This window comes from Aotus nancymaae, unplaced genomic scaffold, assembly GCF_030222135.1.
Source record: "Aotus nancymaae isolate 86718 unplaced genomic scaffold, 86718_ANA_hifiasm-v0.15.2.pri h1tg000058l, whole genome shotgun sequence".
Taxonomy (NCBI): Eukaryota; Metazoa; Chordata; class Mammalia; order Primates; family Aotidae; genus Aotus; species Aotus nancymaae.
The window spans coordinates 55,292,096-55,307,541 of record NW_026988472.1 but is presented as its reverse complement, the minus strand read 5'-3'; the positions used below and the strand labels follow the sequence as shown (position 1 = coordinate 55,307,541).

Below are 15,446 nucleotides of genomic sequence, written 5' to 3'. Positions count from 1 at the left end.
CCGTGATCATGCATAATTTACCATAATCACCTATCAAACAGTAGACACTGATGAGGAATTGAGAAAATGAACTCTTATTAATGCCAAAAGTTGTTCATTATAGCATTTTAAATTATGGCAAAGTGAAAATTAACCAAAATAGTGAACAACAGTACAATGGTTAAACAATATCATCACTTGATTAAGTGGTATCTTCCAGTTTTCTCCACTGTAAAGTTACTTATTTTCTCATTACTTATTAATTTGAAATTACTGACTATTTTATGGGAGACACTTTGAGAGGAAGCCAATATCTTGGTTCTTATCAAACTTTCAGTGCCAGGTTTAGCATCCATTGATCATTTTCTCTTGGCTCAATTTTCAGTGTGATTTTTGCTAAAAGTACTGTGGTAATTTTTTTGAAGTATTTAAAAATATAAATTCTTTCTTAGCCTTGTCCTTACCTGTGTGTCTTGGCTCTAGAAAATTTCTAAGATATAGTACTTTAAGAATGTTAATGTGGCCGAGCGCGGTGGCTCATGCCTATAATCCCAGCACTTTGGGAGGCCAAGACGGGTGGATCACGAGGTCAAGAGATTGAGACCATCCTGGTCAACGTGGTGAAACCTCGTCTCTACTAAAAATACAAAAATTAGCCGGGCATGGTGGCGCACACCTGTAGTCCCAGCTACTCGGGAGGCTGAGGCAGGAGAATTGCCTGAACCCAGGAGGCGGAGGTTGCGGTGAGCCGAGATCACGCCATTGCACTCCAGCCTGGGTAACGAGCGAAAAACTCCGTCTCAAAAAAAAAGAAAAAGAAAAAGAATGTTAATGTAATGTTATCTGAGATAACCAACAGTAGAACACACAGAATTAGACACATTTGCAACAAATGAGTTTTTCCATAATTATGCATAATACAGACTGGGTTTGGAAACTGTAGGAATTTGGCTATTTTCTTATAAAAATGATTGGAAATATGGTTTATTTTGAGTATGTTCCTCCTCTTTTAACTTGCCCATTGAATCTAATTCTCCCCATCTAGTTATCCTATTCTCTATTTAAAATATCAAATAAGAAGGGAAGTGAAAATGGTTGAAGAATTACTTACCTAAATCATCTGCAAGGATATTTCAAATCAATTGTGTGAACCCAACAGTGGGAGTGTGTTATTCCTGCCTCTGTCTCCTCAAACTCTGTAACAATGTCTGCTTTCTATGAGCAGAGACACATCAGTCAGAATACCACCATGGTCCTCCTTTTCATATCCAGTGGGAAAAAAGGGATTTCTCTGTTTAATGTTTTTGTTCTGCATGAAGGAAATGATCAAGGAGAATTTGCTCTTTTAATTGATATTAGTAGCAACTGATGTTCATTTGTATTGCCATAATTTTTTCTTAAAGCAGTTCATCTTTTATTTCTTACAAATTTTGGACTCTGATTTTTTTTTTTGTTGTTTTGTTTTGTTTGTTTGTTTGTTTTTGAGATGGAGTCTCACTCTGTCACCCAGGCTGGAGTGCAGTGGTGCAATCTCTGCTCACTGCAACCTCCATTTCCCGGGTTTAAGCAATTCTTTGCCTCAGCTTCCCGAGTAGCTGGGATTACAGGTATGTGCCACCATGCCCAGCTAATTTTTGTATTTTTAGTAGAGATGAAGTTTCACCATCTTGACCAGACTGGTCTTAAACTCCTGACCTCATGATCCACCCGCCTCAGCCTCCCAAGTGCTAAAATTACAGGTGTGAGTCATCACGCCCAGCCTCTGTTTTTTTCTCTTTCAATGGTTTGTCAATTTAAACTGTTAATGCACATTTCTTTTCTTTTGTGGCTTTTGACATAGTAAGGGTCACACCATCCTTGTTTTCCTTTAGATAGCTCATGCCCATTTGACTTAGGGGTGAAATATTTCATAGTGTCACTATTTTTACTTGTCTCTTTTATATTATTTTAGGCAAGATTCTTGATGCTATAGATGAGTTTGGCCTAAGGAACGACACCCTCGTCTACTTTACATCAGACCATGGAGGGCATTTGGAGGCTAGGCGAGGGCATGCCCAACTTGGTGGATGGAACGGAATATTCAAAGGTGAGGAGAGCAACTCATGCATGTGATCTGGTGATGAATAAGCTTTTTTATGGTTGTTATAATTAAAGCCCACAACACAAAGGAATGAGGCACGAAAAACTGAACAAGTTTGTTTAATTTGACTCTTAGTAAAATGAAGTATTGAACCAAGGTCAAGAAAATTGGTCTTCTATGTTAACGTTTCTGTGGAAAGAAGTCATGTATGTAGCGGGAGCATCTAGAAATATGCCTTTCTGACAACCCTAAAAAATTATGAGGAGTTAGCACAAGCAGATGCCTTTATGAGGTTTTTAAAGGGATATCTACTTATTAATTCCATTTATGAGACTATTGAGACATTAAATAAGGGATCCTTCACTGTTAAGAAGCCTTTGATGCTCTCTTCCAAGGATATAGTATAGCATAGAAAGCGGCCAAGCCCATCTTGGGTTTTACTATTAAATTCACATACACTGATTTTATGTCCAGATGTAACATTTAGTCCACAAAATAGGTCCATAAGCTACTACATTGGCCAGCTCTATAACATGTAACCTGATGTTATAAGAATGTTATTTTCATCTGTGAAATAAGGATTAAAAAAAGGAAAAGAAAATTATTTGGAAAACGTCAAGCATGTTTTATCATATGTCTTGGGAGAGATTTTATTTTCTAGAGGAAAATACATTGTTATTCATGTAACTACAGATTCCACAGTCTTGGATTCAGTAGGAAGTTATAACTTCTGTATGAATGAGGTAAAGGCTATGCCTCCGTCTTGCAGAGGGTATGAATGTGTGCTCTTAGAGCCTGTACCACTGACATGTGCATTTAGGACCCAAAATGAATCCTTAGTGGAAATTGTTGTTATAGACATTCTATTTTTTAAAAAATAATTTAATAGCTTTGGGGATACAGGTGGTTTTTTGTTACATGGATAAGTTCTTTAGTGGTGATTTCTGAGATTTTAGTGCACCCATCACCCGAGTATGTACTCTGTACCCAATATGTAGCATTGTTTTTTCTCAGCCCCCAGAGCCCATTATTTCATTCTTCATTATTTCATTCTATAAAGAAGCTTTGCATTCTTGTAGCTTAGCTCCTACTTATAAGTGAGAACATAGGACGTTTGGTTTTCCATTCCTGAGTTACTTCACTCAGAATAATGGCCTCCAGCTCCATCCAAGTTATTGCAATAGACATTATTTCATTTCTTTTTACAGTTGAGTAGAATTCCATGATGTACAAGCACCACATTTTCTTTATCCACCTATTGGTTGATGGGTACTTAGACTGGTTCCATATCTTTGGAACTGATAATTGTGCTGCTGTAAACATGTGTGTGCATGTTAAGAAATTCTACGTTTGCTTATGAGAACTATTTTTTAAAAATTTTAATTTTTCAGCATGCCATGACATAATGTAAACTCTACTCTGATTAATTTAATAAAATAAAAGTCCATTAACACAGGAAGGTGGCCTCTTCTCCTAATTTCCCCCTGGAAATCCTGGTGCACGCCTGTCATCTTGGTATAATTAAGACAACTTTCTGCTTTTATTCTCAATAATACCTTGATGTGGACAACAAATTATCATATGCCCATAGTATTCCATTTATTTTCAGGGTGTTGGAATCAACAATGAGGAAAACAGGCAGAAATCCTTGTCGTCATAGAGTTTATATCCTACTGGAGGCAGGCACACCAGAAAATAAAATAAATAAATAATATGATATATTAGAAGGTGGCAGTAAATATGAAAAAACATGCGAATAAAGAATTCTGGGTTGGGGATGCTGTATCAGATTAAATATTCAGGCATGCCTCATTGAAGTTACTGTGAGCTCCATAACCTTGGGGGCTGGATACAAGAAAAAATGTTAATTTTAAAAAATACAGGAAGTTACTTTGAGCAAAGGTATGAGGGAGATTGTAAATGAAGTAGATACATATTTGATATAAGAACATTTTAAGTAGAGAAAATTGCCATGCAAATAGAATGTAAATGTCCAAGATTACATATGTTTAGTTATTTAATCAAAAACCTATCAGCAGGACAGGAAAATATAATTCTGTGGATGTGCACTACTTACCCCACCAGTACTCTACAAACAGTAGACACTACACAAATGTGATCTCTTTTGATACTAGCTTACATTTTAAATACATTCCATACAGTGACTATTTTAACTAGCCACAATAATTGGACATAATTGCATTGTCTTGTAGGTGGAAAAGGCATGGGGGGCTGGGAAGGTGGAATCCGCGTCCCAGGAATTGTTCGATGGCCTGGAAAGATACCAGCTGGACAGTTGATTAAGGAAGCTACAAGTTTAATGGATATTTTACCAACTCTTGCATCTGTGTCAGGAGGAAGTCCCCCTCAGGACAGGTGATGTCATATAAACTGTTAACAACAACTTCTTTTCACTCTTCTTCCTTCTCAGAAGATTCAGAACAAGGAGACTGACTCTATCCTGGCAGACCCACTTTTTACTTAATGCCTATACAGTTTTACCTTCAAATATGACTGTGTCTATTCAGCATCCTTCATAAGCCAGAGACTAGTCTTTTCTTTTTTTCTATTGAGGTAAAATACACATATATAATTTACCAACTTTACCATTTTTCAGGATACAGTTCAGTGGTAATAAGCATATTTATATATATATTTTTTAGGTTTTATATCTTTATTCAGATGTGATTCAACTGTAGAATGAAGCCCTTTTAGCATTATAAAATTCAATGTTTTGAAATTTTTTTTTGCTCAGCAATACAGTTGTATTTTACAACTTTTATAATCCTGAAGAGATTCTTTTATTTGGACTTTTTCATGCATTCAGGTATTTGGCATGATGTCTGTTGTGATCAGTAATAAAGATTGCAGTGAAGTAGTAGCTATGATCATAATCCTCTTGTAATCGAAAAACAACGGGGATTTTCTTTTCTGTACAGGCAGCTATGAAGTTATCAGGGAGTTATTTATATTCTTTTTTCCCTTCATCATCCTCTCATCTCTCCCCTCCCTGACCTCTGGTCATCACTATTCTGCTTTCTGTCTTCCTAAGATTTAGTATTTTTTTTTTTTTCTCCCACATTGAGTGAGAAGATGTGATGTTTGCTTTTTTCTGGCCTTGGCTTATTTCACTTAACATAATGGCCATCAGTTCCATTCATATTGCTGCAAATGACAGGAATTCCTTCTTTTTTAGGACTGAATAGTATTCCCTTGTATATATATAACACTTTCAAAAAAATGAATTTGTCTGCCGATGGGCAATTAGGTTGATTCCATAGCTTGGCTATTGTGAAGAGTGCTGCTATAAGCATGGAAATGCAGATATCCTTTTGATCTGTTGATTTCTTTTCTTTTGGGTATGTACCAAGTAGTTGGATTTCTGGATCACATGGTAGCTCTATTTTTGGTTTTCCGAGGAACCTCCATATTGTCAGCGACCAGTCTTAGATACTAATCTAACGTGGCCCATCTTAGATACTTTAACATTTTCAGCTGGGAGAAAGATGGAGACAGGAAACTTTGGAGATGAAGGCATGGTGGGTAAAACTCACTCATCTCCATAAGAAAGGGGAAAATAATCCTAGTCTCTGGTGTGAAAGATCTGGAAGACTGTGAAGAAGGTAAGGTGTTTGAGAGTGCTTTGAACTCTACCATGAAAACTTTGAATTTCATCAAGAGAAGATTCTTCATACTACATTGCTCCATTCCCCAGCAGCAACAAACCTAGAGAGGTTTGCTGCTGATTTACTGACAGTTCATTGAGCACAGCTCTGCAAGGGAGTCCAGGTAGGTCAGACACAACTATGTATCTCCTCCAAGCCCACAGAGTTCTTGTAACATTTCTTTCTTCATGTAACAAAGCTAACCTATTTCTGAAGAAAAATAGGATAAATCTCAATGTTAATTAAAAACAAAAAAGATCCCCCATATATATATGTGTGTGTGTCTGTGCGTGTGTGTGTGTGTGTGTGTATAAAATGATAAGATGTATAGTACAGCTATCCTTTCCTGCCTGCAACCATGATTCCACTAGCCACAGGCTAATGTGTGTGTGTGTGTGTGTGTGTGTGTGTGTGTCTGTGTATATATATGAGCAAGTTCTTGCTCTGTTGCCCAGACTGGAGTGCAGTGGTAAAGTCATATCTCACTACAACTTCTATCTCTTGGGCTCAAGAGATCCTCCCCACTCAGCCTTCTGAGCAGCTGGGACCATGGGCATGCACCACCACACCTGACCGGTTTTTTCATTTTTGTAGGAATGGGGTCTTGATATGTCTCCCAGGCTGATCTCTAGCCCCTGGCCTCCAGCAATCCTCCTGCCTCAGCCTCCCAAAGTGCTGGGTTTATAGACATGAACCAGCACAGTTGGCACCCCCCACCTTTTCTTACTTGCTTTAGCCAGTAAGGGAATTTATTGAGAATTTATGGAAAATAATAACAAAATAAAGATTCCTTCTACTTTGAAAAAAGAGTATTCATCAATTTGAGCTAAATAATACATTTCCAAATACTTATATAATAGTTTAGTGCTGATGCCAATTTTTTAAGTTACTAAGCCAATCATAATCATAAAAATAATTTTCCAAGATGTGAGTGAAATGCACTGAGTTTGGGATATTGGTATAGACTATTTTGGACTTACAAAGTGCTGAGGAGAACCTCAATCTCATGGAATATTGGTCTGTGGATGCCGATTAGGATTTGCCTTCATAGGAATTATTTGATTTTTAGGCCAGGCACAGTGGCTCACGCTTGTAATGCCAGCACCTTGGGAGGCTGAGACAGGTGGATTGCTTGAGCTCAGGAGTTTGAGACCAGCCTGAGCAACATGGTGAAACCCCCTTTCTACAAAACAATACAAAAACTATCCAGGCATAGTGGTGCATACCTGTAGTACCAGCTACTCAAGAGGCTGAAGTGGGAGGATTGCTTAAGTCTGGGAAGGTCAAGGCTTCAGTGAGCTATGCTCCTGCCACTGCACTCCACCCTGTCTCCCAAAAAAAGGAAAGAATCTGAATTTGATTTTGATTTTATCAGAATAAGCTCTAAAAGTATTACATCTTCATTCCCATTCCCTCTGCATTTGACTTCACACTTCAATGGGAAACAAAGGTGAATCACTGCAATGATTCTAGAAGATTCTAGAAGATGTGAATGCTTTGCTGAAACTGCAAGTCACTCCATTTTGCTGGAAGTCTCTGGAAGTTTTTATTATATCAAGAAAAAAGCATATCTGTCAGATGTGTCAAAGCTCATAAGAAAAAGAAAGTTGCCCCTATCCAACAAAGGAAGCTTAGACAGTTTTAGCCAGTGAAGGCAATTATTTTGGATTCATAGAGAAAACCAGTGTATTTTATTATAGATAAAAACCTGTGTGTTTTTGCTGCTACTTAGTTATTCATATAAAGATGAAAAAAATATTGACCAGGGTGAAAGGCAGCTTTAAAAAATAAGACAAAGAAACTAAGACTATATTTTATATTTTTCAACAATTTTTGTGATAAATTTTTATATTTTCTCCCCTCCGTCTCCAAAAACAAAAGCTAAATACTGATGGTACTAATACAGAAAGAAAAATATTTTAGAAGTCATGGTTACTTACTGAAAAATGAACTATCGAGAACTAATTAAGCCCCCCCCCCCCCAGTTTGCCTTTCTAATATTTGAAAAAAAATGTTTGATGCTAGTAGATATTTGTATCAACACACTAAGGCTGGAATTTATTTTATAATATTTGGGACTCAACATTAGATAACGATGCTTTTATTTTCTGCCTGAAAAGAAGTTATGCATTGATGATGCTAATACAGGAAAGAAATGTTTTATTTTTTATTTTTATTTATTTTATTTTTGAGACAGAGTCTCAGTCTGTTGCCCAGGCTGGAGTGCAGTGGCACAATCTCAGTTCACTCCAAACTCTGCTTCCCGGGTTCAAGTCATTCTCATGCCTCAGCCTCTCAAGTAGCTGGGACTACAGGCACCAACCACCACGCCTGGATAATTTTTGCATTTCTTGTAGAGATGGGTTTTCACCATGTTGACCAGGCTTGTCTTGAACTCCTGACCTCAAGTGATCCTCCCTCCTTGGCCTCTCAAAGTATTGAGATTTACAGGCGTGAGCCATCATGCCTAGCCTCCCCAAAAATATTTTAAAAATCACTGTGAGGTTATTGTAAAAAGAACCTATCAAAAAAAACTATGGAGAAGCCCCAGCTTCCCTGTTCTACCATTTAGAAATAGTTGTTTGAAGAAGTCTGTCACTCCACATGGGGCAACAGCCTATTAGGGAGAAGGGAGATGTCCAGGCACAATATTGTTACATTGCGTGAAGGTGGAGGGCAACTGCTGCCGAACTTCGGCCATTGTGCTGACCTTAAAAAGAAGAATGAGTCGATCAGGGTTCACTCACCACTCCAGTGCATTCTGCTCCATGAGATTACACGCTCATTTGGTTAGGGGTTAGGGTTATGAGTTTGATGTCCTCAATAAGATGTATAGTACAGCTGTCCTTTCCTGCCTGCAACCATGACTCCACTAGCCACAGGCTAAGTCCTCAGAGGATGTGCCATCTTTGTAGTTAAATGGGAAGTGGAAGAAAATCATGAAAATGACTAAGGCACCGTGGTGGGAGACCTAACCTCTGCTTCACACACTGGTTGGTGTGCCGGGTATTACTCATCAGGTTGATTCTTTGGTTATTTCTACACTTGGTTCTCCCAAGCCTCTTTATTTGAATTTATGACATTGCTGGCATGTGCGTTGACCTGTTAAATATGTCCTTGCTAATAGAGAATGGCTCTACTATCTAGAAAAGAACAAACAGCAAATTTACAGTATCAGGCTCACTGTCTATGACACCAGCAGAGTGAGGGCCTGTGGATACCTGTCTCCTGTCTCCTGTCTCCTTCAGTCTCCAACACAATGAAATCAACAAGAAGAACTCAAAAGCGGCTCTCACCTGTACAGAAATGAAGGATGCTAATACCATAAAAGCCAATGAAGTAGAAGAAAATAGTCATAGCTCTGTATCCAAAGTTTCTGCATCTGCAAATTCAATCAACTGCAGATCAAAAATATTTCATAGGATTTTCTAGAATAAAGAACCTAAAATATCCTAAAATTTTTTTAAGAAGAAAATAGTTTGAAGACTCACTACATAATTCCAAAATGTACTATAAAGCTAGAGTAATCAAGATGGTGTCATGTTGATATAAGGGTTTCAACAGATCAATGGGATAGGGGAATCCAGAAATTGATCAATATGTGTATATTGCTTTTCAACAAATGCCCAGAATAATTCAGTAGAGATAGAACTGTCTTTCAATACATGACACTAGAACAACTGGACATCTAATGCAAGAAAAATAAATGTCAATCTATACCTGACACCACATTAGAAAATTAACTCGATTTCGACCATAAGCCTAAATGTAATCCTGAAGCTATACAACTTCTAGGTGAAAAAATAGGAGAGAATCCTATGAACTATTTTTGATCTGCAGTTGACTGAATTCACAGATGCAGAACCTTTGAACCTGGCGCAATGGCTCACGCCTGTAATCCCAGCACTTTGGGAGGCCAAGGCAGACGGATCACTTGAGCTCAGGAGTTCTAAACCAACCTGGCCAACACGGCGAAACCACATCTCTACTGAAAATACAAAGATTAGCTGGATGTGGTGGCAGGCATATGCAATTCCAGCTACTTGGGAGGCCAAAGCATGAGAATGGCTTGAACTCAGCAGGCAGAGATTGCAGTGAGTCAAGATCACACCACTTGCACTGCAGCCTGGGCGACAGAGTGAGACTCTCCCTCGAAAAAAGAAAAAAAAAGAACCTCTGGATACAGAGGGATGATTATTTTCTTCCTTGGCTTGTCTTTTTCTTTTCTTTTAAACTTTTTTTTTTTTAATTATCTTTAAGTTCTGGGATACATGTGCTGAACTTGCATGTTTGTTACATAGGTATACATGTGTGGTTTGCTGCACCGATCAACCCATCATCTAGATATTAAGCCCCACATGCATTAGGTATTTGTCCTAATGCTTTAAACTTTTTTTATTAGTATTCAATATTTTGATTTTTTTCTTTTCTTCTTTTTCCCCACTAATGGACTGAGGTCACATGTTTATTTTCTTGACATTGACATTTGGAAAGCGGAAGTTTTACATTTTGCTAATAGCTAATTTATCCTTTTTTCTTTTATAACTTGTGATTTTTGTGATAAAACTTAAAAAATATTTTTATCAAAAGATCACAGTGATTTTCTCCAATGTCTTCATTTAGAAGTTTTCTAGTTTTGGATTTACATTTGGTTTATGGCCCACATTGAGTTAATTTTCTCATGTGGTTTCAGGTATCGGTTGAGATTTATTTTCCTTGCATTTGGATATCCAGCTTTTCTACTGTCATTTATTGAAAGACAATATACGTATTGGTCAATTCCTGGACTCTCCTATTGCGCTGATTCATTGAAACCCTTGTATCAACACTACACTAGCTTTATAGTAAATTTGGGAATTATGAAGTGAGTCTACAAACTATTTTCTTAAAAAAATTTTAAACCATTCTAGGATCTTAATTTTCCCATGTGTATTTTAGAATAAGTTTCTTCATTTCAACATAGACCTTTCTGGAATTGTGATTGAGATTGCATTAAATCTATAGATCAATTTGCAGAAAGTATATGTCTTAAAAAATTTGAATCTTCCATTCAGTAAATATATAGTTCATTTCTTCATTTATTCCTCTTATTAGGTGCTTTGTCGCTTTTCTCATACAAAATTTTCACATAAAAATGCTATCCCTGGCCTGGCGTGGTGGTTCACACCTGTAATCCCAGCACTTTGGGAGGCCAAAACGGGTGGATTGCCTGAGCTCAGGAGTTCAAGACCAGCCTGGGCAATACAGTGAAACCCCGTCTCTACTAATATACAAAAAATTAGCCGAGTGTGGTAGCATGCGCCTGTAGTCCCAGCTGCTCTGGAGGCTGAGGCAGGAGAATTGCAAGAACCCAGGAGGCAGAGGTTGCAGTGACCCGAGATCGTGCCACTGCACTCCAGCCTGGCCGACAGAGTGAGACTCCGTCTCAAAAAAAAAAAAAAAAAAAAAAAAAAAAAAATCCTTATCTAGGATGTATTATTATGTGTTTCTTTACAAAGTAGGTTTTATTATTATTGCTTTCTAATATAAGGCACAAGATGTATTTTCTAATGCAAAATTTTAAAATTCATTTTAGTTTAGATTCAGGGGCCATGTGCAGGTTTGTTACTTGGATGTTTGTGTGATGCTGAGGTTTCTATTAAACTCGTTACCCAGATAGCGAACATAGTACCCAGCAGGTAGTTTTTCAACCCTTCCTTCCTCCCTCCGTCCCGCTCTGTGGGCCCCCAGGGTCTAGCGCTCCCAGCTTTCTGCTCATGTGTACCCAATGTTTAGCTCCCACTTGTAAGTGAGAACATCGTGTTTGGTTTTCTGTTTCTGCGTTTGTTTACTCCATTTCTCACATAAAATTAGACATATATGACGTTTTAGTGATTCCTTTTTCAAAGGGTAGCAATACAATTGCAAATGAAGTTCAGATTTATGAACCTGCCACCAATTGCTGAGCTGCGGAGAGCCTCTGTGTCGCAACCAAGGAGATACGGTCTTTTCGCCTTCGAAGCATGCATTGTCACATTCCTGGGTCTCATCATTTCACGGTCAAAGCTTAGCTTTCTTGTCTTGCCCACTTGAGTGTCATCTCCTTTCCTGAAGACTCAGCATGCTGTCCTCTGGGCCTGAGGCATGGCGCCGTCTGCACCCCGTACCCTTCAGGCAGCCTGGGAGCCAGCGTCCCTTCTCCCGCTTCTCCTTATCTGCACTGTCTGTGTCTCTGCAGGGTCATTGACGGCAGAGACCTCATGCCCTTGCTGCAGGGCAACATCAGGCACTCGGAACATGAGTTTCTGTTCCACTACTGCAGCTCCTACCTGCATGCTGTGCGGTGGATCCCCAAGGACGACAGTGAGTGCTCGACCCGTGCCTTCCTGTTCCCTGCCAGGAGCAGGGTCACGCAGATGTATCCTCAGCTTGTTCTTCCTCTCCTCCCTAGACCAGTCATTTCATTCCAGGGCTGTCGCTGAACACATGTTTTTGGAAAAGTTTCTCAGAATTGCTCTTTTGCAGAAAGGCAGGCGGGGGTAATGGAGATACTAATTGGTTTCATTTAATTATCTCAGCAGATGTACATACATGAAAACATCACGTTGTGCATGGAAAATTTATACAATTTTTACTTCTCAATTGCACCTTAATAAATAAAACAGATGTATAAAATAAATCCATGGACATAAACTTTACCCAAAAAGTCAGGGAGACACTTTTAAGAAACAGACATTTTTAGCCAGTTATGGTGGCTCACGCCTGTAATCCCAGCAATTTGGGAGGCTGAAGCGGGCAGATCACTTGAGGTCAGGAGTTCGAGACCAGCCTGGCCAACATGGTGAAACCCCGTCTCTACTAAAAATACAAAAATTAGCTGGATGTGCTGATGCACTACTGTAGTCCCAGCTACTCAGGAGGCGAAGGCAGGAGAATTGATTGAACCCGGGAGGCAGAGGTTGCAGTGAGCTGAAATCACACTATTACTCGCCAGCCTGGAAGACACAGTGAGACTCTGTCTCAAACAAAAACAAAACCAAAGTATATATACATACATTTTTAGAGACAGGGCTGATATCTGCTGGAAAATGTGTGGATCATTTTCCCAGGGGATTCTAACGTTCTCATTTTATTCTAAGGATTGCATAATATTTAGCATTGACCTGTGGGCAGAAGGAAGCACAAGAAACAGACTTGAAAAGACAGAAGAAGACAAGAGCAGTCAGCACTTTGGGTGCATGTCTCTGATGTGCTTTGCTTTCTTTCTTTTTTTTTTTTTGGAGATAAAAAAACTCTTATTGAATATCTTCTAAGGGCAGGTTATTTTGTAGGCACAAGTGGTCACGGTTAAACTCTCATTTATAAAAGTGCTGGAAGAACATGACCCAGGACTTAGAAGTGTTTTTTTGTAATTTTTAATTTTTAAAAATTGACACACACATAATAATATGCACATATTGCACATGGAAATGAGGGTATGTAGTGATATTTTGAGATACGCAATGCATAGTGATCAGATTAGAATAATTGGCACATCCATCAACTCAAACATGCATAATCTCTTTGTGTTGGGAACATTGACTAGCCTCCTTCTAGCTACTTGTAACTATGTAACTTATTGTTGTTAACTATAGTCATTCTACAGTGTTAGAACAGGGGTCCCTAACTTTTTTGGCACCAGGGACCAGTTTTGTGGAAGACAATTTTTCTGCAGACTGGGATGGGGGATGGCATCAGAATGATTCAAGTGCATGACGTGTATTGTGCACTTTAGTTCTATTATTATTTCGTTGTATTATATAATGAAATAATTCTGCAACTCATCATCATGTAGAATCCATGGGAGCCCTCAGCTTGCCTTCCTGCACCTAAGCGGTCCCATCTGGGGTGATAGGAGACAGTGACAGATCATCAGGCATTAGATTCTCATAAGGAGTGTGCAGACTAGATCATTCCCACGCACGTGCAGTTTACAATGGTGTTCGTGCTCTTATGAGGATCTAATGCCGCCAGTGATCTGACGAAAGGCGGAGCTCAGCCAGTGATGGAAGCCGTGGAGAGTGACTGTCAATACAGATGAAGTTTCACTCTCTCACCCCACCATTGACCTCCTGCTGTGTGACCCGGTTCTTAACAGGTCACGAACGGGTACCAGTCCGTGGCCTGGGGATTGGCGACCCCTGCTGTAAAGCACTAGAGCTTCTTCCTTTGATTTGGCTGAAATGGGCATCATTTAACAAATCTCTCTTTTCTCCTCCAGGTGGCGCAGTTTGGAAGGCTCACTATGTGACCCCGATATTCCAGCCACCATCTTCTGGTGCCTGCTATGTCACCTCACTATGCAAATGTTTCGGAGAACAAGTTACCTATCACAACCCCCCTCTGCTCTTCGATCTCTCCAGGGACCCCTCGGAGTCCACACCCCTGACACCTGACACAGAGCCCCTCCACGATTTTGTAATTAAAAAGGTGGCCGCTGCCCTGAAGGAACATCAGGAAACCATCGTGCCCGTGACCTACCAACTCGCAGAACTGAATCAGGCCAGGAAGTGGCTGGCTCCTTGCTGTGGGGTGTTCCCATTTTGTCTGTGTGACAAGGAAGGGGAACTCTCTTAGCTCCAGATGCTAAGGAGAAGAGATAATTACAATCAGGTTACCAAAGGTCAATAACTTCGGTGCTTTCAAGAGCCAATAAATTCATCTACCACTCCAGATTATGAAAGACCCACCACTTATTCCATTTGCTGCTAACTTTTTTTATTCCTGTGGATAAATGCTGATTGAAATTTATTTTCTGAAAGTTTGTAATTTATTAATTCTCTTGTAAAAATCCACACGATCACTGATCACGTCACTGCAGAATTGCTACTTCTGTTCTTCACCTGATCCCCACCTTGCCTATCACCAGCACCTCCAATGGCCTTTGCAGTCTCCTGACTTTCTTTGTTCTGTTCTTTCGTTGCACTTGCTGTTTCCTTGAGGTCTTTTTCTTCTCATATGGGCTGTGTCTTGCAAGTCCATGTTTGGGTTCATTTTTCTCTGCATTATCCAAAATTTTTAATCATGCCAAAACCAGTTGTCTTGCCACCACTAAAATGAGTTCTGAACAGGATGTCCTGGCTGGGTGCAGGGGCTCACTCCTGCAATCCCAGCACTTTGGGAGGCTGAGGTGGGTTTATCACTTGAGGCCAGGAGTTTGAGACCAGCCTGGCCAACATCATGAAACCCCGTCTCTGCTAAAAATACAAAAACTAGCCAGGCGTGGTGACACATGCCCATAATCCCAGCTACTTGGGAGGCTGAGACAGAATCACTTGAACTTGGAAGGTAGATGTTGTAGTGAGCCGAGATCGTGCCACTGCACTCCAGCCTTGGTGACAGAGCAAGACTCCATTTCTCAAACAAACAAACAAAACACGAAAAACAAAACAAAACAAACCAACCAGGAATCCTCTGTGGTCTCGTCCATTTGGGTGAGTTTGTCCTGAATTTCTGTCTTGGGTCCTGTTGCCTTCCTGTGCCTCTGAAGAAGTCAGAGCTCATGACCTTCCTGTGTAGACAGTTACTGTGTCATTCATGTTGGCAGCTGAGTGCACTGACGCAATCCTAGCTCACTGTGCCCTTGAACTCCTGGACTCCACAGCAGTCCTCCTAGTTCAGCCTCCTGAATAGATGGCACTGTAGACACATACCACCACACCCAGCTCTTTTTATTCTTTTGTGGAGAATGGGTCTTGCTATGT

General features: G+C 39.7%; 1 protein-coding gene across 2 annotated transcripts in view; it reads left to right on the top strand.

Annotated features, from left to right (window-relative positions):
* Positions 1-14,492, top strand: part of ARSF (arylsulfatase F) — a 39,534-nt gene extending 25,042 nt beyond the window's left edge. For both annotated transcript variants that reach the window (XM_012458797.3, XM_012458798.2), the window contains exons 8-11: positions 1,931-2,065; positions 4,273-4,435; positions 11,942-12,066; positions 13,964-14,492. In XM_012458797.3, the coding sequence (XP_012314220.2) occupies positions 1,931-2,065; positions 4,273-4,435; positions 11,942-12,066; positions 13,964-14,319 (779 nt within the window). In that variant the 3' untranslated portion in view covers positions 14,320-14,492. The remainder of the gene's footprint in view (positions 1-1,930; positions 2,066-4,272; positions 4,436-11,941; positions 12,067-13,963) is intronic.
* Positions 14,493-15,446: the final 954 nt, after the last annotated feature.